Raw genomic sequence first — 22,969 nt, 5'->3', positions numbered from 1 at the left:
AGGTATGATGTAAGTTTGCAGCTGACACAAAAGTGGGTTCTGGTGTGGACATGGAGGAAGACGCTCTAATAGGTTAGAGCGGGATAAGAATCAGATGATGAAGCGGGGGGAATTTAATCCTGCCAAATGTGAGGTGATGCACTTTAGGAAGTTAACAATAGTAGAGCATAACAGTAGGGCACTAAAGAATGATGAGCAGAGAGTTTTAGGAGTCGATGGTTTCCCAAATCTGGCAACACGGATATGATGGTGTAGACATATCGCATGCTTTCCTTCAGAGGTCTCGGCATAAAATATAAGAGGTGAGACATTGTCTCAAAACGAGTTCAATCGCACTTGGAATATGTGTGTTCTGGTTGCTGTACTTGTAGGAAGGATATGATTGTGCTGAAAAGAATAGAGAAGATTTGTCAGGTTGTGGGGAGAGAGTGATAGGCTGAGCTTGTCTTCCTTCGAGTGAAGGAGTTGAGTGTACAAAGGTGGGGAAAACGATGCCTAGTGTGGTGGTGGAAAAATGAGTGAGAATGGGGTGGTGACAGGAGAGAGGTGCTGTTATTTGAAATTGGTGAATTCAATGTAGAGCATACCATTGGATTGTAAGGTACCCAAGTGAAATGAGGTATAGTTTTTTCCAGTTTGCATTTGACCTCTGGCAAATGAAGCCAAAGACAGAAAGTTTAGTATGGGAAGAGAAGTGAAAATAGTTAGCAGTTGGGCGATCCAGCAGTTGTCAAACAGAATGGGAGCCCCTGTCTCACTTGGAAAGACTGCTTGGGTCCCTGGATGGAAGTGAGAGAGGATGTGTAACTGCAGATGTTACATCTCCTGTGGTTGGAAGGGAAAATGCCATGTGCAGGGATTGGGTGGAAAGGAATGAATGAGGCAAGGAGTTGTGAAGGGCGTGGTCTCTATGGGAAGGGGGAGGGACAGGATAATGTGATTAGTGGCGGGCTTTTAACATGATCCCAAACCCACCTCTTTTCCAGCTTTCCCTCTACCAGTCAGATTGAAGAAGGGTCTCGATCCAAATGTCCTTCATGCATATTCCTCCACGGATACTGCCTGGCCCGCTGAGTTTCTCCAGCACTTTAATTTTTGCTGAAGATTCCAAGATCTGTAGTTCTTTGTCTCCTCTTAAATAGGCATGGCATAAGAAAATTGACTTAATGCAGGCAAATAGTATTAATATAAATGGACAAGAAGGTAGGCCAAAAGGGCTTGTTCTATGGTGTACAAATCTATACCACTCAGAATTCAATACAATTAGACAGGCAGGGGTACAAAGCCCCTTTTTCAATAAAGCAATAGGCCTGCAGAAATCATACTAAAGCATGTTTCAACTAGTGGGAGAGTCTAGGACTAGAGGTCATAGCCTCAGAATTAAAGGATGTTCTTTTAGGAAGGAGATGAGAAATATCTTTTGTCAGAGGGTGGTGAATCTGTGGAATTCTTTGCCATAGAAGGCATAGAGGCCAAGTCAGTGGATATGTTAAAGGCAGAGATAGATTCTTGATTACTACTCGTGTCAGAAGGCAGAATAGGGTTAGGAGGGAGAGATAGATCAGCCATGATTGAATGACAGAGTAGACTTGATGTGCCGAATGCCCTAATTCTACTCCTTTTCCTTATGACCTAAGCCTATCCTGCTCTCTGTCCTCTATTCATATTCCCAGTTTTCTGAGATTTTTGTGTACCAGTCTGAATTGTGTTAAAGCTTCAACTGCAGCAATATTTCAGTCCCATCCCTGTAGACCTCTGCAATTAGAAACGACTACAGAAATTACCAAACTTGTGGGATCGCAGCAATAGCCAAAATAAATCTTAGAACAGCTGATCTGCACGTGTATCCTTACAGTGGAGCTGGTGGGAACAACTGTCCAGCATGTTTAACAAAGAGCACTCGTTTTAGGATTGAGACTTGGAAATCAGAATTCAGATCCTTAAAGCTTTAAAGAGAAATTTGAATTAAATCTCTACAATTACTTGTTACAATTTATGAGGAATAATGATTCATGTTCTCAGAGCGGTATAATGTTGGATATTTTTGCTTCATTCACTCAGTGTGCACTATCGCTGGTTGACTCGGTTTATATTACTTACACTACATGTGAGCTAATATGAAAGAGGGCAGGTCTGTATTCTCAACTTGCCATTGCACAGCCGTAGGGGTGGGGCAGTTTTGCTATTGCAGGGTGGCCAAAACATTCTGCTTATTTTAGAATGATCATGTTTCATACTATAAATATTATTTGTTCAGATAAAGGATTAATATTTACAAACACATTTTATTTGTCTATTTTGATAGATAAGTTACTTTTATCTAGTAAAGATCAATAAAAAAGAGCTATTGCTATTTTGTTTTGAGCCTTATGAAAGATTTCCATAATAGATTTGTGTGCTCTCATGTCACATTGAAAACAGATTCAATAGCAAAAGGTCAGAGGCAGCGTGCATATAACTCAGTACAGTACTGCAGTTCAGCAACATCAGTGAACCATCCCATCTTTCCTGACAAATCCAGAACATTGTTTACCTCAACAAAATAGCCTGCTGTGGCTACATAATTGCCAAGTAGTTCACTGAAGTCATAATCTATCTATCTATAATCTATCTATCTATATATTATATTATATTGTCGCGGGTGCGTGAGAAAGCCCAGAATGAAGGCGAGCAGCCAGGCAAATTCTGTAGAGGCTTTAATGAGCACAGCACACTACTCTCCGCTTCAGTGAGAGACTGAAGACTGGACGCGCGCCAAAATCTTGCTACTTATCTGTGTAGCTGGGAGCCAGCCGCCCCTGGATTATCTCTGCAGCTGGGAGCCGCCCCCGGACCTGTCCAACCAGTCCGAGTCGGTGAGCCGCACCTTCAGTGCGGCCTTGAGTTGCTGGTGGAACCTCTCCACCAGGCCATTTGCCTGCGGGTGATAGGCCGTGGTGTGGTGAAGCTGCACGCCCAACAGGTGAGCCATGGCTGACCACAGCTTGGAGGTAAACTGGGGCCCCGCGGTCTGATGAGATGTCCACCGGCACCCCGAAGTGGGCAATCCAGTGTGCAGACAGGGCACGAGCACATGTCACTGCAGAAATGTCAGCCAGCGGAATGGCCTCCGGCCACCGCGTGAACCGGTCCACCACCATGAGGAGGTGGGTGACGCCGCGGGACGGGGGAAGTGGGCCCACGATGTACATGTGGATGTGGTCAAACCGCCGGCGCAGTACCCCGAACTCCTGGAGGGGCGCTCGGACGTGGCGTTGGATCTTGGCTGTCTTGCATGGTATGCAGGACCGGGCCCAGTGACCAAACTGCTTGCGCAGGCCGTGCCACATGAAACGGGCGGCCACCAAAGCTGTCGTGACCCGGATGGAAGGGTGCGCTAGCCCGTGGATGACGCTGAAAACTCTTCGGCGCCAGGCGGCAGGGACGATGGGCCGTGGCTGACCAGATGAGACGTCGCACAGTAACGTTGCCCCCACTGGACCAAACGGCACATCCTCGAGCCGCAGGCCAGAGATGGCAGTCCGGTAGGCGGACATCTCGCTGTCTTCCAGCTGAGCCACTGCCAGGGTGGAGTAATCGATGCCCGGGGCCACTTCCAGGACGGCATTGATGGTGGGGCGGGACAGAGCATCGGCGACCCGGTTCTCCTTCCCCTCAATGTAGGATGGAGGTGGTGAACGCCGACACAAATGCCAATTGGCACTGCTGCCGAGCGGACGACGGGTCGGACACCTTGGCAAAGGCAAATGTGAGGGGCTTGTGGTCGGTGTACGCGGTAAATGGTCGACCCTCCAGGAAGTAACGGAAGTGTTGTACCGCCAGGTATAAGGCAAGGAGTTCCCGGTCGAACGCGCTGTAATTTCTTTGGGTGTTGTTGAGATGCTTGCTGAAAAAAGCCAGGGGCCGCCAACACCCGTCCATGAACTCAGTGCGGTCGGGGCCTCCTGCGGGTGGACCAGCATCGTCGCCCGTGCGAGGGCCCCCTTCGCACCATCGAAAGCGGCCATGGCCTCATCGTGCCACTGTACGGCCATCCACCTACCCGCCAGGAGTTGAAACAATGGCCACATTATTCGGGCCGCATCGGGCACAAACCGTTGGTAGAATGCGACCATCCCCACAAACTCCTGCAGACCACGCACAGTAGGCCGTGGGAACTGGCGGATGGCATCGACCTTTTCCGGGAGTGGGACTGCACCATGTGGGGTCACACGATGTCCGAGGAAGTCGATGGACGCGAGGCCAAACCGGCACTTCTCCAGGTTGATGGCCAGGCTGTGGTCGTTGAGCCGCTGATAGAGCTGCCGGAGATGTGCAACGTGCTCCTGTCGAGAGCGGCTAGCCACAAGGATGTCATCCAGGTACACAAACACGAACCCGAGGCCGCGGCACACCCAGTCCATGAGGCACTGAAAGGCATCCGAAGAAATTCGAAAAGGCCAAATGGAGTGATTATTGCCGTCTTGGGCACGTCATCCGGGTGGACCGGGATCTGATGGTATCCCCGCACCAGGTCCACCTTAGAGAAGAATTTGGCCCCTGCTAGGTGCGTGCTAAAGTCCTTTTGTGGGGGATGGGATACCGGTCCGCGGTCGTCGTGTCGTTGACCCGCCGATAATCCTCACAAGGCCACCAGCCTCCGCTCGCCTTAGGGACCATGTGGAGCGACGGACACTTCCCATGGCTTCTATGGTGCAAAACTCTTCCCGGGCGATGCAGAGTTTGTCTGGTGGAAGTCGGCACGCACGGCATGGAGCGGCGGGCCGGAAGTCTGGATGCTGTGCCTCACACCGTGCCTGAGGCTCGTGGAGTGGAACTGGGGAGTCAGAATATCGGGGAAGTCAGCCAGTACCTGCGCATATATGTTGTCCACTGACGACACCGGGTCATGAGGCCGTGCTGCAGGTGCGACAAAACGCAAGAACATCGGTTCAAGCGTCGCAGAGTGGACCAGGCGTCGCTGTTTGACATCCACCAGGAGGGAGTGAGCCTGGAGGACGTCTGCGCCTAACAACGGTTGGGAGACGTCGGCAACCGTGAAGGGCCAGGTGAAGTGGCAGGCCCCGAAGATAAGCGAGACCGTGCGAACCCCATAGGTTGTGCTAGGGCTGCCATTCACCGCAGTGAATGTGGGTCCCCACTTGCTGGAGCGGATGTCCATTGTTGAAGGGGGCAGGACACTCAACTCTGCCCCGTTGTCGACCAGGAAGCGACTCCTGGAACGCCGATCCCAGGAGAAGAGGCGGTGAATCTGGCCGGCCGCCACAGCAACTACTGGTGACCAGCCTCGGCGTTTCCCGGGTACGTGCAGGGCTGGCGGCACTGACGGGCTGCAGCGCCCTAGCGCTGGTGGAAAAAGCACCAGCTGCCAGGGTCGCCCAGAGCTTGCTGGGGCAGGACTGCAGAGGACGAATGCGCGGTAGCCGCTAAGGGCGGTCGCACAAGCCTTCGGGACGAGGTCACAACTGCATCCACGGCTCCACCGCCCTGTTGAAGGAACTTGGACACTGCAGGGCTACCGGCCAGCACATTCACGTCCCTCTGTCACGCCATCCACAGCGTCGGCGCGCCTGCCGAGTGCTTGGGGGTCGGCGAAGGAGGCCTCGGCGAGCTGCAGGCGGATGTCGTCCGGCAGCTGCTGCAGGTAAGCATATTCAAATAGAATGCACGGGGCAGGGTGTAGGGGAGGGGTGGAGGGGAGGGAGGAATGGGGGGGAGAGGGGAGTGGGGAACGGGAGGGGGAGTGGGGAACGGGAGGGGGGAGTGGGTGTGGTGTAGGGGGGGATGGAGTGGGGGAAGGAGGTGGGAATAGGGGATTGAGTGGGTGAGTGGGGGGGTGGGGTGAGGGTGCGAGACCAATACAGTAGAGGCTTTGGGTCCACGGTTTGCTCTGGCTGCAGCGCTGGTACCACGGGGCCTAGGTGATTGCCACCCTCTCCCCTTCCCTGTCCCTCTTCTACGAGGAATAGGCCCAACGGGTCCACTTGGTCTAGTCTTTACTATAAATGAATGAAAATAGAATAGAATTGTACAGTATATGTGCCTATTACAGCATTATGGATTAACTCACAGAGATAACATAAATATTATTGTTCGTTACTTTGGCACCCAAGCTCCAAATAATAACATCAGTACTAATTCAGGAATTAATTGCTTGAATAGAAATTGAGGAGGTGGAAAGGCTATTCAGGAGGCAGAAAAGCTGGAAATCGCCAGGACCAGACAATGTTTCCCCCTCTACCCTCTAGCTCTGTGCCGAACAACTGGCACCAGTCTACACAAATATTGTCAACCAGTCCCTGCAAACCTGCACTGTCCCTGCCTGCTTCAAAGTCTCCACTATTGTCCTTGTACCCCAAAAGACAAGGATCACTGGTCTTAATGACTACAGGCCTGTCGCACTGACCTCTGTAAGCATGAAGACCATTGAAAGACGTGCTGGCCCAGCTGAAAAATATCACAAACCCCCTGCTGGACCCTCTGCAGTTTGCATACCGGGCCAATAGATCGGTGGATGATGCAGTCAACCTAGGCCTGCACTTCATCCTCCAGCACCTAGACCGCCAGGGGACCTATGCAAGGATCTTGTTTGTGGAAAAACACAAAAGTTTGTGGACTTTAGCTCTGCATTTAACACCATTGTGCCAGAGCTACTACACTCCAAACTCTCCCAGTTGACTGTGCCTGAACCCCTCTGTCAGTGGATCATCAACTTCCTGACAGGAAGCAGCATGTGAGGCTGGAAAAGCACATCTCGGACCTGCAGACCCTCAGCATAGGAGCACCGCAAGGCTGCGTACTTTTCCCTCTACTTTACTCTCTCTACACCAACCTCCATAGACTCCTCTGTCAAGCTTCTCAAGTTTGTGGATGACACAACCCTGATTGGACTGATCAAGGATGGGGAGGAATCTGCCTACAGACAGGAAGTGACACAGCTGGCATCCTGGTGCCTGTGTATCAAACCTGGATCTCAATGCTCTTAAGCTGATTGTAGACTTTAGGAGAGCTCCCCCTCCCCTCCCCCCACTCACCATCAATCACACCAGTCACATCTGTGGAGTCATTTAAGTTCCTTAGAACCATCATCTCCAGGGCCCTTAAATGGGGGGCCACTATCAATTCCAGTCAAAAAGGCCCAACAGAGGATGTACTTCCTGTAGCAGCTGAGTAAACACAATCTGTCACAGGCAACGATGGTCCAATTCTATACATCGTAGAGTCTGTCCTCACCTTCTCCATCATGGTCTGGTTTGGCTCAGCCAACATCACGACATCCGGAGGCTGCAACAAATCATTTGATCAGCTGTGAAGGTAGTTGGCTGCAACCTTCCCTCCATTGACGAATTGTACACTGCAAGGGCCAGGAAGCAAGCGGGCAAGATCATCTCTGACCTCTCACCCTGGCCACAAACTCTTTGAAGCACTTCCCTCTGGTAGGCGACTCCGGACTATCAAAGCCGTCACAACCAGCCATAAAAACAGCTTTTTTCCGCGAGTAGTAGCTGCACTCAATAACCAAAAGTCTGTAGTCTATTTTTGTTCTGGTTTATTTCACTCACATGTTTAAACTGTAATGTTGTATTCTTAATGTTTTAATGTTTTATGCTTTATTCTTAATTGTTTACTGTATGTTCGTGTTTTCACTTGCGAGCGGAGCACCAAGGCACATTCCTTGTATGTGTACATACTTGGCCAATAAACTTAAACTCAATTTAACTTGATATTTGACACCTTGATAATTTACATTTTCTGTTGCTCTTGCCTGGGAGCTGTTGTTTACCTACACACCATATTGTACAACAAAATGGACAGTCCTTCAGCACTCAGGACTGCTGTAAATAAAATATTGGCACGATAAAACAATCAGTTCTGCTGCAGTTTGACATATTGGATTTTCTCTTGAATGGGAATTTGTTTTCAACATGCATTAAGCAACCACTTATCAATTAATTGATTTCATCTTTTATTTCATATTGTTAGGATTCATTACTGCAGCCTTTTGAATTGCTTTTCAGTGCATCAGAAAAGCAGATGGAACAACAGCAGTCTCAATCCAGAGTAAATTAAGCACATTATACAAGAATGAAATGAATTCTCCCCATTTCATTGGTAAATATGAGAACTTCACCCTGGAGTTGCAAGCAGCTGACTAGTATCCAGATGTCAGAAAGAATAGCACCTGCTTGGAATAAAACAAGTTAGGTTTTTCCCCCAAGTTTGAATGTGCAAGGTTCCAACATTTGTCCATGCGCTCCAGAAGTAGTCCCAGCTTTGCATCAAGGGTGATGGCCCAGTTGGGAAAGTGTGAGTGCATGAGTGTGTTTGCATTTTGGTGGAGCTTGGAAAATGAAACATACAACCAGAGGGAGAGATGATGGGTGGAAGGGATTGTGGGAGGAAGAATGATGGGTGACCTGGTGTAGGGATGGAGGAGGTAGAGGGGAAAGGAACTGGGTGGAAGGGGCAAGGGAAGTGGTAAGAAAGTTGTGCGTGAATGGGGAGGGGGTGGGGAAAGCTAGGTAGATAAGGAGATGGGGGGGGGAGGTGTATGGACATTACATTTTCCAATTTCCCCCTGCTTCCATCATTTGCACCCTTATCACCTCCATCCTTGGTTACTATCTCAATTTCTCTCTCCCTACCTGACTCATCTGCCAATCTGCCCCTCCTTACTTGGATCTATCTATCAGCTGCCTGCATTTGCCCCACCCTTTCCTCTCACTAGGTTAATTCCCGGAATATGATAATATGTTGAAAGACTGGAGCGACTAGGCTTGTATACACTGGAATTTAGAAGGATGAGACGAGATCTTATCGAAACGTATAAGATTATTAAGGGGTTGTACACGTTAGAGGCAGGAAACATGTTCCCAATGTTGGGGGAGTCCAGAACAAGGGGCCACAGTTTAAGAATAAGGGGTAGGCCATTTAGAACAGATGAGGAAAAACTTTTTCAGTCAGAGAGTTGTGAATCTGTGGAATTCTCTGCCTCAGAAGGCAGTGGAGGCCAATTCTCTGAATGCATTTAAGAGAGAGCTGGATAGAGCTCTTAAGGATAGCGGAGTCAGGGGGTATGGGGAGAAGGGAGGAACGGGGTACTGATTGAGAATGATCAGCCATGATCACATTGAATGGCGGTGCTGGCTCAAAGGGCCGAATGGCCTCCTCCTGCACCTATTGTCTATTGTCACCTCTCTCTACCAATTATCTGCCCTCTACTTCAGTGTGAAGAAGGGTCCCAACTCAAAATATCATTAGTCTGAGGGGGGCCATGCTCAAAATGTCATCAGTCCATTTCCCTCCACAGATCCTGCCTTATCCATCGAGTTCTTCCAGCCTTTTGTTTTTTGGTCAATGGAAAGCAGAAAGTAACAAGGTACAAAGAATTTCAAATCTTTCCCATACAGTGTGTTCTATCTGAAGTTTTGTGTTTCATTACTGAGGTGACAGGAGTAGACTGCATTAAAATAGGTTTATAAAGATCAAGTGAGTGTGAGAAGTGCACACACAAGAAAACTGGAGAAAGGAAGCAGTTACAAAAGCGATTAGTCAATAGATGTAGATAAAGCAAAATAGGCACGACAAGAAGTAGAAATTGGTAACAACCAATGCACAAAGGATAACACAAAACAGAAAAACAACCGCCAGCTGAATATGCATCTTCTAACTTGCCATATTCAAAAACAAAATCTTGCAGATACTGGAAATACGAAATGATAAGGACATGTAGCAAGTTAGTCAACATCTGCAGAGAGAAGGAAACAGCTAAAGTTTCAGGATGAAAATCTTTCATCAGAAAATCTCTCTCCACAGATTTTGCCAGGCCTGGTGTGTATCTCCAGCATTTCCATTATTAATTCTGATTTATTGTGTTTTGATATACAAGGTCAACTAACAAAGATATATCTTAATTTTGGTCTGTATTTAATAACTAGCAGTTAGCATGGTTTCAGGAAGGGAGAATTCTATCAAACCAGCCATCAAGTAAGTGGTAGTCTGATTGGATTGCAGAAAACTCCATTAGTGCAGCTCAATTTACAAAAGGCATACGAGAAATAATTTCCATGATGGAAAATATCCATTGTGGCTGTTGACACAATACTTCTGCATTCACTGACCTGCAAATTAAGCAACAAATCAATTTTAAAATCTTTAAATAAAACAAAGTGCTGAAAATAAGATTCTTATCCTTATTTTCATATCACTCTGGCCTTGCTTGTTTATTGATATTGGTAATGGTTTATTTTTATCACGTGCCAAGATACAGTGAAAAACTTAGTTTGCATGATGTCAAGTCAAATCACTTTATACATGCGTTTACAATCAAGCCATACATAAGTACAGTCTGAAGAAGGGTCTTGACCCGAAACGTCACCCATTCCTTCTCTCTAAAGATGCTGCCTGTCCCGCTGAGTTACTCCAGCATTTTGTGCCTAACTTCGATTTAAACCAGCATTTGCAGTTCTTTCCTACACATAAGTACAAACAACATGTGCAAATAAAAAAATACTAGAATGCAGAATATAGTGTTATGGAGTTACAGTTACACAGAAACTGCAGATTTAAAAAAAAGAGCAAGGGCAGTAATAAGGTAGGTTGGGAGATCGTGACTGCACCCTTACACATGAGAGGTCCACTCAGTCGTCTGATGACAACAGGGAAGATGCTGTTCCTGAATCTGGTGGTATGTTTTAAGCTTTTGTTCTTTCTGCCCAACAAGAGAGGGAGGGGGGGGGGGGGGGGGGAAAGGTGTAAAGGTACCTTAATTATGTTGGTTAATTTTCCAAGACAACGAGAAGTGTAGATAGAGTTGATGGGAGGGAGTGGGGGTGGGGAGTTTGGTTTGTGTGATTCAGCTATGTCCACAACTCTGCAATTTCTTATGGTCTTGGGAACATATGTTGCCAATCCAAGCTGTGATGCATGCCAAAAGGACGCCTTCCACCTTGCACTGTAGTGGCTGATACGAGTTGATGGAGACATGTCGAACCTCCTTAGTCTTCTGTGGAACTAGAGGCATTGGTGTGCTTTCTTAGCGGTAGCTTCAATGATGTTAGTCCAGGGCAAATTGTTCTTGATATTTACACCTGAGAAACTGAAGCCATCAACTATCTCCACTTTGGCACAATTGATGCCGACTGAGCACGTACACCACCTCATTTCTTTAAGTCGATATCTATTTTCTTCATCTTGCTGATATTGAGCAATAGGTTGTTGTCCTGGCACCGTGTTACTAAGCTCTCTATCTCCTTCCTATACTGCATCTTGTCACTATTTGAGATCTGGTCCTCTATGGTGGTGTCATCTGCAAAGTTGTAAGATGGAGCGAGAGCGTAATTTGGCTACGCTGTCATGAATTTATAGGCAGTGCAGTAAGGGGTTGAGAATGCATCCTTGCAGGGCATGTTGAGAGTTACCCTGAAGAATGCTTTGTTGCCTATCCTCCCTGATTGTAGTCCATGGGTCAGATGTCAAGGATCCAATTGCAGGGGGTTCTAATAACTTATCAGATTATAAGATATAGAAACATAGAAACATAGAAAATAGGTTCAGGAGGAGGCCATTCGGAGCTTCGAGCCAGCACCGCCATTCATTGTGATCATGGCTGATCGTCCCCAATCAATAACCCGTGCCTGCCTTCTCCCCATATCCTTTGATTTCACTAGCCCCTAGAGCTCTATCTAACTCTCTCTTAAATCCATCCAGTGATTTGGCTTCCACTGCCCTCTGTGGCAAAGAATTCCACAAATTCACAACTCTCTGGCCTCCCCTTTATTTTAAGACTGTGGCCCTTGGTTCTGGACTCACCCAACATTGGGAACATTTTTCCTGCATCTAGCTTGTCCAGTCCTTTTATAATTTTATATGTTTCTATAAGATTCCCTCTCATCCTTCTAAACTCCAGTGAATACAAGCCTAGTCTTTTCAATCTTTTCTCATATGACAGTCCCGCCATCCCAGGGATCAATCCCGTGAACCTAACTGCCTCAATTAGAAGGATGTCCTTCCTCAAATTAGGAGACCAAAACTGTACACAATTCTCCAGATGTGGTCTTACCAGGGCCCTATACAACTGCAGAAGAACCTCTTTACTCCTATACTGAAATCCTCTTGTTATGAAGGCCAACATTCCATTAGCTTTCTTCACTGCCTGCTGTACCTGCACGCCAACTTTCAGTGACTGGTGTACAAGGACACCCAGGTCTCGCTGCACCTCCCCCTTACCGAACCTAACACCATTGAGATAATAATCTGCCTCCTTGTTTTTGCCACCAAAGTGGATAACCTCACATTTATCTATATTATACTGCATCTGCCATGCATCTGCCTACTCACTCAACTTGTCCAGGTTACCCAGCAACCTCCTAACATCCACTTCACAGTTTACACTGCCACCCAGCTTTGTGTCATCTGCAAATTTGCCAGTGTTGCTTCTAATTCCCTCTTCCAAATCATTAATATATATGGTAAACAGTTGCGGTCCCTTTAGAGTTATAGATTTACCTGCAAATAGATGCTACAGCTCTAACTGTGGCATGCCAGGTCCCATTTTATATTAATATTGGCCTTCCTTTTCAGGGCCTTAATTTCCATGCCACTCTTACCCCTTTACAATAACTACCTGGAAACTTGCACTGAGTTGCATCTCATTACCCTGAAGGCCACCTTAGGGTTATCATCACTAAAATGCTCACTCAGAAACACTTTTGTTTTCTTTTACCATTGTGTTTTGCCCTAATGTTTGGTGTTTTGTTTTGCATAGTTTTCATTCTAAAATAAATTGAGTAATTTATGTATAGTTCATGTCTAATTTTCTTTTGTGTGTTTGTCTGTGTAGCTCTGATGCTGTTGCAAGCAAGATTATTTTCATTGTGCCTATACCTCACCCTAGTTGTGCACATGACAATGAACTCAATTTAATGTTTCAGATCACCTCTCTCCCTTTTCTGAATCTCTCTGTCCCATCTCAGGAGAAAAGCTATCTACTGTCATTTAGTATAGATGACTTGACTACATCTACTATAAACCCACTGACCCGCACAGCTATCTGGGCTACACTTCTTCCCACCCTGTCTCCTGCAAAAAGTCTATCCCCTATTCCCAATTCCTCCGTCTACGCCGCATCTGTGCCCGGGATGAGTTGTTTCACACTAGGGCATCAGAGATGTCCTCATTCTTCAGGAATCGGGGCTTCCCCTCTTCCATTATGGATGAGGCTCTCACTAGGGTCTCTTCTACATCCCGCAGCTCCGCTCTTGCTTCCCCCTCCCCCCATTTGTAACAAGGACAGAATCCCCCTCGTTCTCACCTTCCACCCCACCAGCCAGCGTATCCAACAATTCATCCGCTAACATTTCCGTCACCTACAACCGGACCCCACCACTGGCCACATCTTCCCATACCCTCCCCTTTCTGCGTTCCGCAGAATCCGCTCCCTCCATAACTCCCTGGTCCACTCATCCCTTCCTACCCAAACCACCCCATCCCCGGGCACTTTCCCCTGCAACCGCAGGAGATGCAACACCTGTCCCTTTACCTCCCCCCTCAATTCCATCCAAGGACCTAAACAGTCTTTCCAGGTGAGACAGAGGTTCACCTGCACCTCCTCCAACCTCATCCGCTGCTCTAGATGTCAACTTCTTTACATCGGCGAAACCAAACGCAGGCTCGGCGATCGTTTCGCTCAACACCTTCGCTCAGTCCGCCTTAACCAACCTGATCTCCCGGTGGCTGAGCACTTCAACTCCCCCTCCCAGTCTGACCTTTCTGTCATGGGCCTCTTCCAGTGCCATAGTGAGGCCCACCGGAAATTGGAGGAACAGTACCTATTTTGCTTGGGCAGCTTGCAGCCCAGCAGTATGAACATTGACTTCTCCAACTTTAGATAGTTCCTCTGCCCCTCTCTTCCCCATCCCCTTCCCAGTTCTCCCTCTATCTTTCTGCCCCACCTATACCCTTCCTTTGTCCCGCCCCCCTGACATCGGTCTGAAGAAGGGTCTCGACCTGAAACGTCACCCGTTCCTTCTCTCCTGAGATGCTGCCTGACCTGCTGAGTTACTCCAGCATTTTGTGAATAAATCTCCTCACCCTGTCTCTTGTAAGGACACCATCCTTTTCTCTCAGTTTCTCTGTCTCCTCCGCATTTATTTGAGATGAGACTTTCTATTCCAGATTCTGAAATGTCTACCTTTTTCAGGAAGTGTGGCTTCCTCTGCTCTGCTTAGACGGAGCACTCTCTTGCATTTCCTCCATCTCCTCGACTTCTGTCTTATCCCTCCTCCTCCCCCCAGACAGAAGCGCAATGGTGTTCCATGGTCCTTATCTCTCACCCCACCAGCCTTCGCATTCAGCATACCATTCTTCAGCATGTCCACCAGCTGCAACAGGATCCCACCACCAGTCATATCTTTCCCTCGTCAACCCCTTCCACTTTGAGCAGGGACCACTCTCCCCATGACTTCCTGGTTTGCTCAACACTTCTCATCCACCCCTCTGTCCCTTGGTACTTACTCCTGCATCCTTAAGAGGTTAAACATTTGTCCCTAAACCTTCTACAACCACCATCAAGGAATCTAAATAGGTCAAGTGAAGATTCACAAGCTCGTCTATTACAATTGGTGTTTTTGATGCAACCTCCTTTACATCCACAAGACTGGTTATAAACTAGGCAACTTTTTGTTCAACTGTGCATTGTCCACAGTTGCCACCCTGAGCTTATGGTTGCATGTTATTTCATCTCCCCTTACCATTTGCACATGGTAATACCCTTGGCATTCTCCACTCCCAGGGTGAGGCCCAACATAAACTGGAAGAACAGCACCTCATATTCTGCCTGTATAGTTTACAGCTAGTAGAAAACAGAAGATGGTATGAACATCTACATTTGCAATTTCAGGTAACCCGCACTCACTTCTATTTACATCTTAGCAACTCATTTTCTCCCCTCACCCAGCAGATTCCATATGTCTTTCACCCATGCACAATACCTACTGGGTCTCCTATATTCCACCCCACCCCAACCCCCCAAAGGGTTTAATGCATCCATCATCCTTTCCTTATCTGGATCCACATATCATTATCAGATTCCAGGATCTCCAGCCTTTTGTGTCTTCACTTACCACCTTCCAGTTTCTGCCTTCATCTCCACCATCCTCTTCCTCCACCTGTTCCTTCCGCCAGCTTACCTTTTCCTACCTATTGACCAATTCTCACTGTGCCCCAATACTACCCCTCTCCCTCCACCTCCTCCACCTGACTACATTTGCCCCACACCTGTCTATTCCATCAATTGCCTGCCAGCCTCCGCTTCACCCCATTATCTCATCTCTTTATTTGGCTATGTTCTTTCTACTCTCCCAGTCTTGAAGCAGGGTCTCTGTCTGAATGGTAGACTATTCCTTTGCTTCTACAAATATTGCTTGACCAGTGAATTCCACCAGCAATTAAACATTTGCTCCAGATTTCAACATCTGCAGTCTATTATGTCTCCAACTAAAAGCAGTGTCTGATGGAACTCAAAGTCACACCACACAGAACACCCAATTCTTAATACCACACTTTAAAACATTTGAAGATCTTGAAGGTCAAATATGCATCCATTGGTGTAAAACTGTTCTGAACATAGCTGTCCAGGGCAACTCTCAGAACAGGTTTTTGAATAGCACAGCTGAGGAATTTACAAGGGGTTTTCAAAGACAGGTTACAGCCTAGCACTAGGAAACTAACTTAGAAAGGTCCACTTGAATTATTACTTACCTGTTTTCCTTGCAACCTCCACCCCCCCCCCCCCCCCCCCCCCGGGTCCATCCATTGACCTTCATTCCTCCTTCCAAGCTCTCGACCCTGAGTGACTCCCACAGGTGCCAGTTACATCAGAGTGAGATAGAATATCTGGTTGAGTGGTGCTGCAACTACTTGCACAATGTTAACAAAACCAACAAACTAATCATTGGCTTCAAAAAGGGGAAGTCCAGAGACAACTTGCCAGTTTTCATTAATGGGTCGGCAGTGTAGAGTTAGTGCCTTCGAATTCCTGGTTGTCAACATCTTGGATGATTTATACTGGGTCCAGCACATAGATGTCATCACAAAGAAGGTGCATCAACACCTCTACTTTCTCAGCAGTTTCAAGAGATTTGTCATGTCGCCAAATACTCTAACTTCCTTAGAAAGTATCCTGACTAGATGCATTATGGTCTGGTACAGCAATTCCAACACAGGTGAACCTGACTAAAGGGATCCCACTGCTCGCCACATCTTCCCATCTCCACCCCTTTCTGCTTTCCGCAGAGACCGTTCCCTCCGAAACTCCCTGGTCAACTCGTCCCGTCCCACCCAAACCACCCCCTCCCCAGGTACTTTCCCCTGCAACCGCAGGAGATGCAACACCTGTCCCTTTGCCTCCCTCCTCGATTCCATCCAAGGACCCAAACAGTCTTTCCAGGTGAGGCAGAGGTTCACCTGCACTCCTCCAACCTCTTCTACTGTCTCCGCTGTTCCAGGTGTCAACTTCTTTACATCGGCGAAACCAAGTGCAGGCTCGGTGATGGTTTTGCTGAACAGCTCCGCTCAGTCCGTCTTAACCAACCTGATCTCCCGGTGGCTCAGCACTTCAACTCCCCCCCCCCCATTCCCAATCTGACCTTTCTGTCCTGGGCTTCCATTGTCAGAGTGAGGCCCAGCGCAAATTGGAGGAACAGCACCTCATATTTCGCTTGGGTAGTTTACACCCCATTGACCTCTAACTTCAGATAGTCCCTGCTTTCCCTCTTTATCCCCTCCCCTTCCCAGTTCTTCCACTAGTCTTCCTATCTCCGACTACATTCTACTTTGTCCTGCCCCCTCTCCTGACATCAGTCTGAGGAAGGGTCTCAAACCGAAATGTCACCCATTCCTTCTCTCCCAAGATGCTGCCTGACCCACTGAGTTACTCCAGCATTTTGTGTCTACTTTCACCTATGATTTGGCAGGTTTTGTCCTGGCCTCCTCTCTTCTAACTTTGTTCTCCCCCCCCCCCCCTTCTTCCCTCTCCGTTAGCCTGAAGAAAGATCCCAACCTGAAATGTCACCTATCCATGTTCTCCAGAGATGCTGCCTGACCTGATGAGTTGCTGGTTGATAGGTTGCTCTGCAGCAACATCTACTGGCCAGAGATGGACCTGCATAAATGCTCATTGGTGCTTTCAACCTTATGATCTCAGTCAGTACAGAAAGTCCCTGGGTTACAACTGGGTTCCGATCCTGAGAACTGCTCGTAACCTAAACTGTTTGTAGGTCATAAATAAACAGAAATAGCTACGAGAGAAGAACAAGAGGCGCGAGAAGAGCAGCAGTCATACTAACTCAGAGAGTAAACAAATGACAACTATCTCTGCTTTGCTTGACTCAGTCCTGATTGTTGGGGCTCAAGGCAGTGAGGAGAGAGGAGGAGTATCACGGAGGTCTTGGACGACAGCAAGCAGGAGAGTCTGGACCAACCACTGACCCTGGAGGAGCTAAATGGCTCCATCCGTTCCTTTGATTCGAATAAAACTCCCGGAAGCGATGGCTTACCGGCAAGGTTGTATTCGGCTCTGTGGGACTGGGTGGGGCCGGACCTGCTAGAAGTGTACAATGTCATGCTTCTAGCCAGCAGCATGTCAGACTATGAGGAAAAGCAGCATCACCCGAATCTATAAGCAAAAGGGGGAGATGAATGATATAAGGAATTGGAGACCTATCACATTGTTGAATGTAGATCACAAGATCCTGTCTAAGGCCATCGCCAACCGGGTCAAGTCTGCTCTGGGACAGCTGTTCCACCCGGACCAAACCTGTGCTGTACCTGGCAGGAAAATCTCAGACAGCCTGACGCTGCTAAGAGATACCATTGCCTATGTGCAGGACAGACGGGTGGATGCCTGCCTGGTCAGCTTGGATCAGGAGAAGGCCTTTGACAGGATATCGCACACGTACATGAGGGACGTGCTCTCCAAAATGGGCTTTGGGGAGGGAATCAGGAATTGGATCCAACTGCTCTACACTGACATCTGCAGTGCAGTCCAAATCAATGGGTGTGAATCAGACAGCTTCCCCGTCAGGTCTGGAGTCAGGCAGGGTTGCCCTCTCTCCCCTGTCTTGTTTGTCTGTTGAATTGAACCCTTTGCCGAGTCCATCAGGAAGGATGCGACCATAAGAGGAGTGACATTGCCAGGCAGTGGAGGCACTCAGGTCAAAACCTCCCTGTACATCAAGCCTGACTTCTTGAAGGTGTTGGGGATCTGGTTCCGGGGGGGGGGGGGGGGGGGGGGGGGGGGGGGGGGGGCGCTGAGGCGTGTGGCGTGTGACAAGAATTGGCTGGAGTGGATAGCCAAGGTGGGGAAGAAGCTGGAGCTGTGGAAGCAGCGCTCCCTCTCTATCACAGGAAAAAATCTGCTCATCAGGTGTGAGGTGCTCTCGGGACTGCTGTACTTGGCGCAAGTGTGACCTGTCACTCCCTCCTACGCCACGGGGATCACCCGGGCCGTCTTCCGCTTCATCTGGGGGTCGAGGATGGACTGGGTAAGACGGGCCACAATGCACGTCGGCAGACAACGGGGGTAAAAGCGTGCCCAACGCAGCCCTCATCCTGATGGCCACCTTCGTGTGTGGCTGCATCAGGCGGAGCATAGAGCCAAGGCACGAGGGCATCAAGTGTCACTACCTGCTGAGGTTCTACCTGTTCCCGGTGTTGCGAAGGATGGGCCTGGCCCAGATGCCACACAATGTGCCAGTCAGCTGAACATTGCCGCACCATCTGTCGTTCGTGGAAAGGTTCTTCCGGACCAACACCTTTGACCACAAGTCCATCGGGCAGTGGTCAGCAAGGAACGTCCTGCAGGCAAATGACTACATGGATCCTGTGGCGTGGTTCCCAGAGCAGACTGCCCAGCTTGTCTGGCGAAATACCTCATCATCAGAACTCACCAACAAGCACCAAGGCCTGGCTTGGCTGGCGGTGAGGGAAGTCCTCCCAGTCAGATTCTTCCTGCACCGCCGGAACCTCACCACCAGTGCACACTGCCCTCGGGATGGCTGCTATGGAGAGGGGATGGTTGCCCACCTCTTCACAGAGTGTGGATTTGCCAAGAGAGTCTGGAGAGGTTTGCAAGGGTCCCTGTCACGATTTATTCTGAGCAGCTCCATCACAGAGGACTCTGTGATCTACGGACTGTTCCCAGGGACGCATTCGGAGACTGACATCGAGTGCTGCTGGGTCATTAACTCGGTGAAAGACGCTCTTTGGTCTGCCCAGGCTTTGTTGACCTCCCAGCGGAGCGAGCTGTTCGTTGGGGAATGTTGCCGACTGGCCCGCTGCAGACTGCAGGAGTACGTGCTGAAGGACGCACTGAAGCTCGGGTGCAGCCAAAGCTAAGGCTCTGTGGGGGAGGACCACAGTCTAGGGTCCTTCCACTGCTGGACATGGGGGGCAGGGTGTGGTGGAGGCGCCCCTCAAAATAAGGGAAGGGATTCTGTATAATTTTGTATAAATTTGGCAATGAATATCTGTATTGAATGTATAACCTCTGGGAATGTTGGATAGAGTTTTTAAAGGAACATGTTTTTTATATATTTATTTCTTGAATAAAGTATTTTTTTATATTAAAAAAAAAGGCACGAGTAACTGCCCAGTTCCCAAACAGCAGAAGATACATGCAGCCATAGGCAAATATATCCCCATCCAGTCTCCCACACGCTTGTTCATATGTATGGACGGACTGTCCATAGGATGGTTGATCGTAACCTGTGAAGAGTCTGCAATTTGCATTGTTTAGTTGTTATTTATCTTTGGATATTTCTTGTCAAATTGATATCTAGAGACATGAGAGGTGTCACATGTAAAGATTGCCAACTAGACGATCCCCAAAGACTTGTTGCAATAAAATTAATAAAATTAAAGTGACCAACGTCACATAAAAGGAAATCATATTCAAGTTGCGTACAAATCATTTTAAAGGGGTAATTTTAAACCCTTAATTAATAACTCTCTGTAGCAACAAATAATAGAAAAAGCAGGTATTTACACAATAGAGGAACCAGCATCTGTGGAGACCACTTTCTGATAAAAGAACATTGACCCGATACAAAACTCTGCTTCCCGCTATATTGACACTACCTAATCTGCTCAGCATTTCCAGCATTTTCTGCTTGTATCTCGGCACATTATATTCTCAGACCTTTCCTGCTCTGCGGCCGTAATAAAACCTGGCTTCTAAATATTCAGCTTCTCATGGAGAGGCTGCACATTCTGTCCACACGGTGAGCAAAAAAGAAGTGGCCCTGGACACAGGACCCAAGTAGTTCTTGAGTCATCAGATGGCATTGTTTTAAAAAAAATTATGAATTGGAGCATAATTACACTCCAACATAGCATCTCCCCAAGTGAGATGCCGATGGCTTGCCGCCGAATTTGCATCGAGTCACCTTTTCTTACCTACTCAACCTTCAGAAACCACTTCTCTGCCCAGCAAACCTCACGCATGCGCGCTCAGTGCCTCACCCGTCCCGCGCGTGCGCAGTTGGTTGTTCCTGCCGGTTGGAAGCCAGACCTGGGATTTGGAGGCCCGGGAATTGTGGATCAAACTTTAATTTAACAACAACCGGCGGACCCCCACGTCGTTCCTCGACTTCAGTTCTGAAGGTTGAAAAGCAGATACTCCTTTAGAGGGACTCGAGGAGCGCGGGCGCTTTCGGGATGGCGATGTTGGCGGAGCGTGAGTACGGGGAGGCACGTGCGTGAGCGCGGAAGATGCCGGGCGGAGGGATCGCGGGGAGGGAGGGAGCAACGGTCTGGGCGCTGGACCAACGGTCGGAGAGAGGGAGCAACGGTCGGGGCGCGGGACCAACGGTCGGAGAGAGGGAGTAACGGTCGGGGCGCGGGACCAACGGCCGGAGGGAGGGAGCAACGGTCGGGGCGCGGGTGCCTGTCGGCCCTCCGTGCCTGTCGGCCCCCTCGCAGCATTTCTGCCTGTATTTCGGCTGCCGGTATCTGCAGTTGTGTGTGTTTCCGTCACGGAATGAAGCCAAGGTGCCACTGTGAATCACGGTCCAGTGTGTGGAGCAGTCCTTTAAGGCCTTTAATGATTCTGACATCCCGGTATACAAACAACGCCAAAGTCACCCCGGTCCCCGCCATGTGTTACAGTGTTGGTCGTGTTGGCAGGACTTGAACTAATGACACAACACAGCGTTCTCCCTTGGCTACTGTTTTGAGACAACATTTCAGTGATAGGGGAGTTTTGTACTTGCAATTTATCCATTCGCATTATTTCCATTTTATTCCATCTCTGTAAACAAAATAAATCTTCCACTGTTTTAGACGAGCAATATCAAACACAGCTTGGTAAGGAGTATAAGAAAATAACTGCAGATGCTGGTACAAATCGATTTATTGATTTTTATTACAAATCGATTTATTGATTTTTATTACAAATCGACAAATCTGACCTTCAGTCTGAAGAAGGGTCTCGACCCGAAACGTCACCCATTCCTTCTCTCCCGAGATGCTGCCTGACCCGCTGAGTTACTCCAGCATTTTGTGAATAAAACAGCTTGGTAAGGAGTTACGTGCAGCAAATGGCTAAATATGAGTGATCATTGTTATATTCCGGACGGCAGAATGAAGAACTAAACTCGCACATTAGTTGCCGGTATCACGCACGTTTTAATACCCAGCATTTCTTGCTTATACTAAACACCAACTCATTAACATAAACATGAATATGTATGAATACGTTGCACTACTCTTTTTTAAAGTATTAAATCTAAGTACTCGGCTACAATTTTGTTGTTGTGATACTTGATTTTAACCAGTATTGTTTATCTTGTATTTATGAAATTTTAAATGATAAACATAATATATTTACTTTGCATATCTACACATTTTCGTTTTACTTGTGCAGTGAGTTATCTAACTTACAAATCTAACTTCACTAATGGTTTACGGATCCTACCTGATCGTCTAATAGTAATAGGTTTAGGTGTTGACTCAACTGTAGGCTTGTTTGGCTCTGTTTTAGTACACTGACTTTGACCAGAGGAATCGGTTCCTTTGTCTGTATGAAATGAATTTTGTGTTTCAACCACAGTGGTCTTTTCCAACTCACTTTTGGATAAATACTCAGGGATTAGGAAATCATGTTCAGTTTTTGGTTCAACTTTGGCTGGAATCATTTGATCAACATGAACACTTTTGATCTTATCTCCAATTTCAACTAAATATCTTTTTGTTCCACACACTTCCACTATTTTCCCAACATCCCATTTGGCTCGACTGGACTTGTTGGGAGGACTAAGAACACAAACTTGCTCATCTGACTTGAAGTTCCTCTCCTTTTGGTGGGAGTCAAAGTGGCATTTTTGACTTAACCTTTTTTGCTCAACTCTCAAGGCCAAATTGGGTTGAACTAGACTTGGGCGTATTCTTAGCCTTCTCTTCATCAACAGTTCTGCAGGTGTGTAACCTGTTGGTGGTCCTGTACGTCAGCAAGAAACTAGCCAAACGATGTTTCATGCTGAGCTTTGAACTACCCTGCAAAACCTGTTTCTTGAGAGCATCTTTGACAACGCTAACAGACCTTTCCGCCGCCCCATTGGAGGCTGGATGGTATGGGGGAACAAGTGTGCGTTTTACACCGTTCCGCTGCATGAACTATTTGAACTGTTCTAAACGAAACTGAGGCCTGTTATTTGAAACAAGTTTTTCCGGTAAACCATGGCATGCAAAAATTGATCTCAACTCATTTATGGTACACTCAGCAGTAGTGCTTGACCCCATATGCTTAACCTCAATCCATTTGGAATTACTATCTACTAGTACCAGAAAGTGATCATTACCCTTTTCACAAAAATCTACATGAACTCTCTGAAAAGGTCTACTTGGCCATGACCAGGGTTGCAGTGGTGCTTTTGGCAGTTTACTCTGACAGTTTTGGCACACTCTACATTTG

At 47.7% G+C, this 22,969-nt stretch overlaps 1 protein-coding gene and 1 long non-coding RNA gene across 2 annotated transcripts in view; one reads left to right on the top strand and one right to left on the bottom strand.

Annotated features, from left to right (window-relative positions):
- LOC144593993 (uncharacterized) overlaps positions 1-20,478 on the bottom strand; it is a 44,674-nt gene extending 24,196 nt beyond the window's left edge. Inside the window, exon 1 of the long non-coding RNA XR_013547314.1 lies at positions 20,455-20,478. This is a non-coding gene — a long non-coding RNA (uncharacterized LOC144593993). The remainder of the gene's footprint in view (positions 1-20,454) is intronic.
- Positions 20,479-20,544: 66 nt separating this feature from the next.
- The window catches only part of pinx1 (PIN2 (TERF1) interacting telomerase inhibitor 1), a 61,316-nt gene continuing 58,891 nt past the window's right edge, over positions 20,545-22,969 (top strand). The window contains exon 1 of the mRNA XM_078399442.1: positions 20,545-20,734. Coding sequence (XP_078255568.1) covers positions 20,716-20,734 — 19 coding nt within the window. The 5' untranslated portion in view covers positions 20,545-20,715. The remainder of the gene's footprint in view (positions 20,735-22,969) is intronic.

Source organism: Rhinoraja longicauda, chromosome 5 (assembly GCF_053455715.1).
Source record: "Rhinoraja longicauda isolate Sanriku21f chromosome 5, sRhiLon1.1, whole genome shotgun sequence".
NCBI lineage: Eukaryota > Metazoa > Chordata > Chondrichthyes > Rajiformes > Arhynchobatidae > Rhinoraja > Rhinoraja longicauda.
Note: the sequence above shows the minus strand (reverse complement) of the source record. Positions and strands in the feature narration are given on the sequence as shown.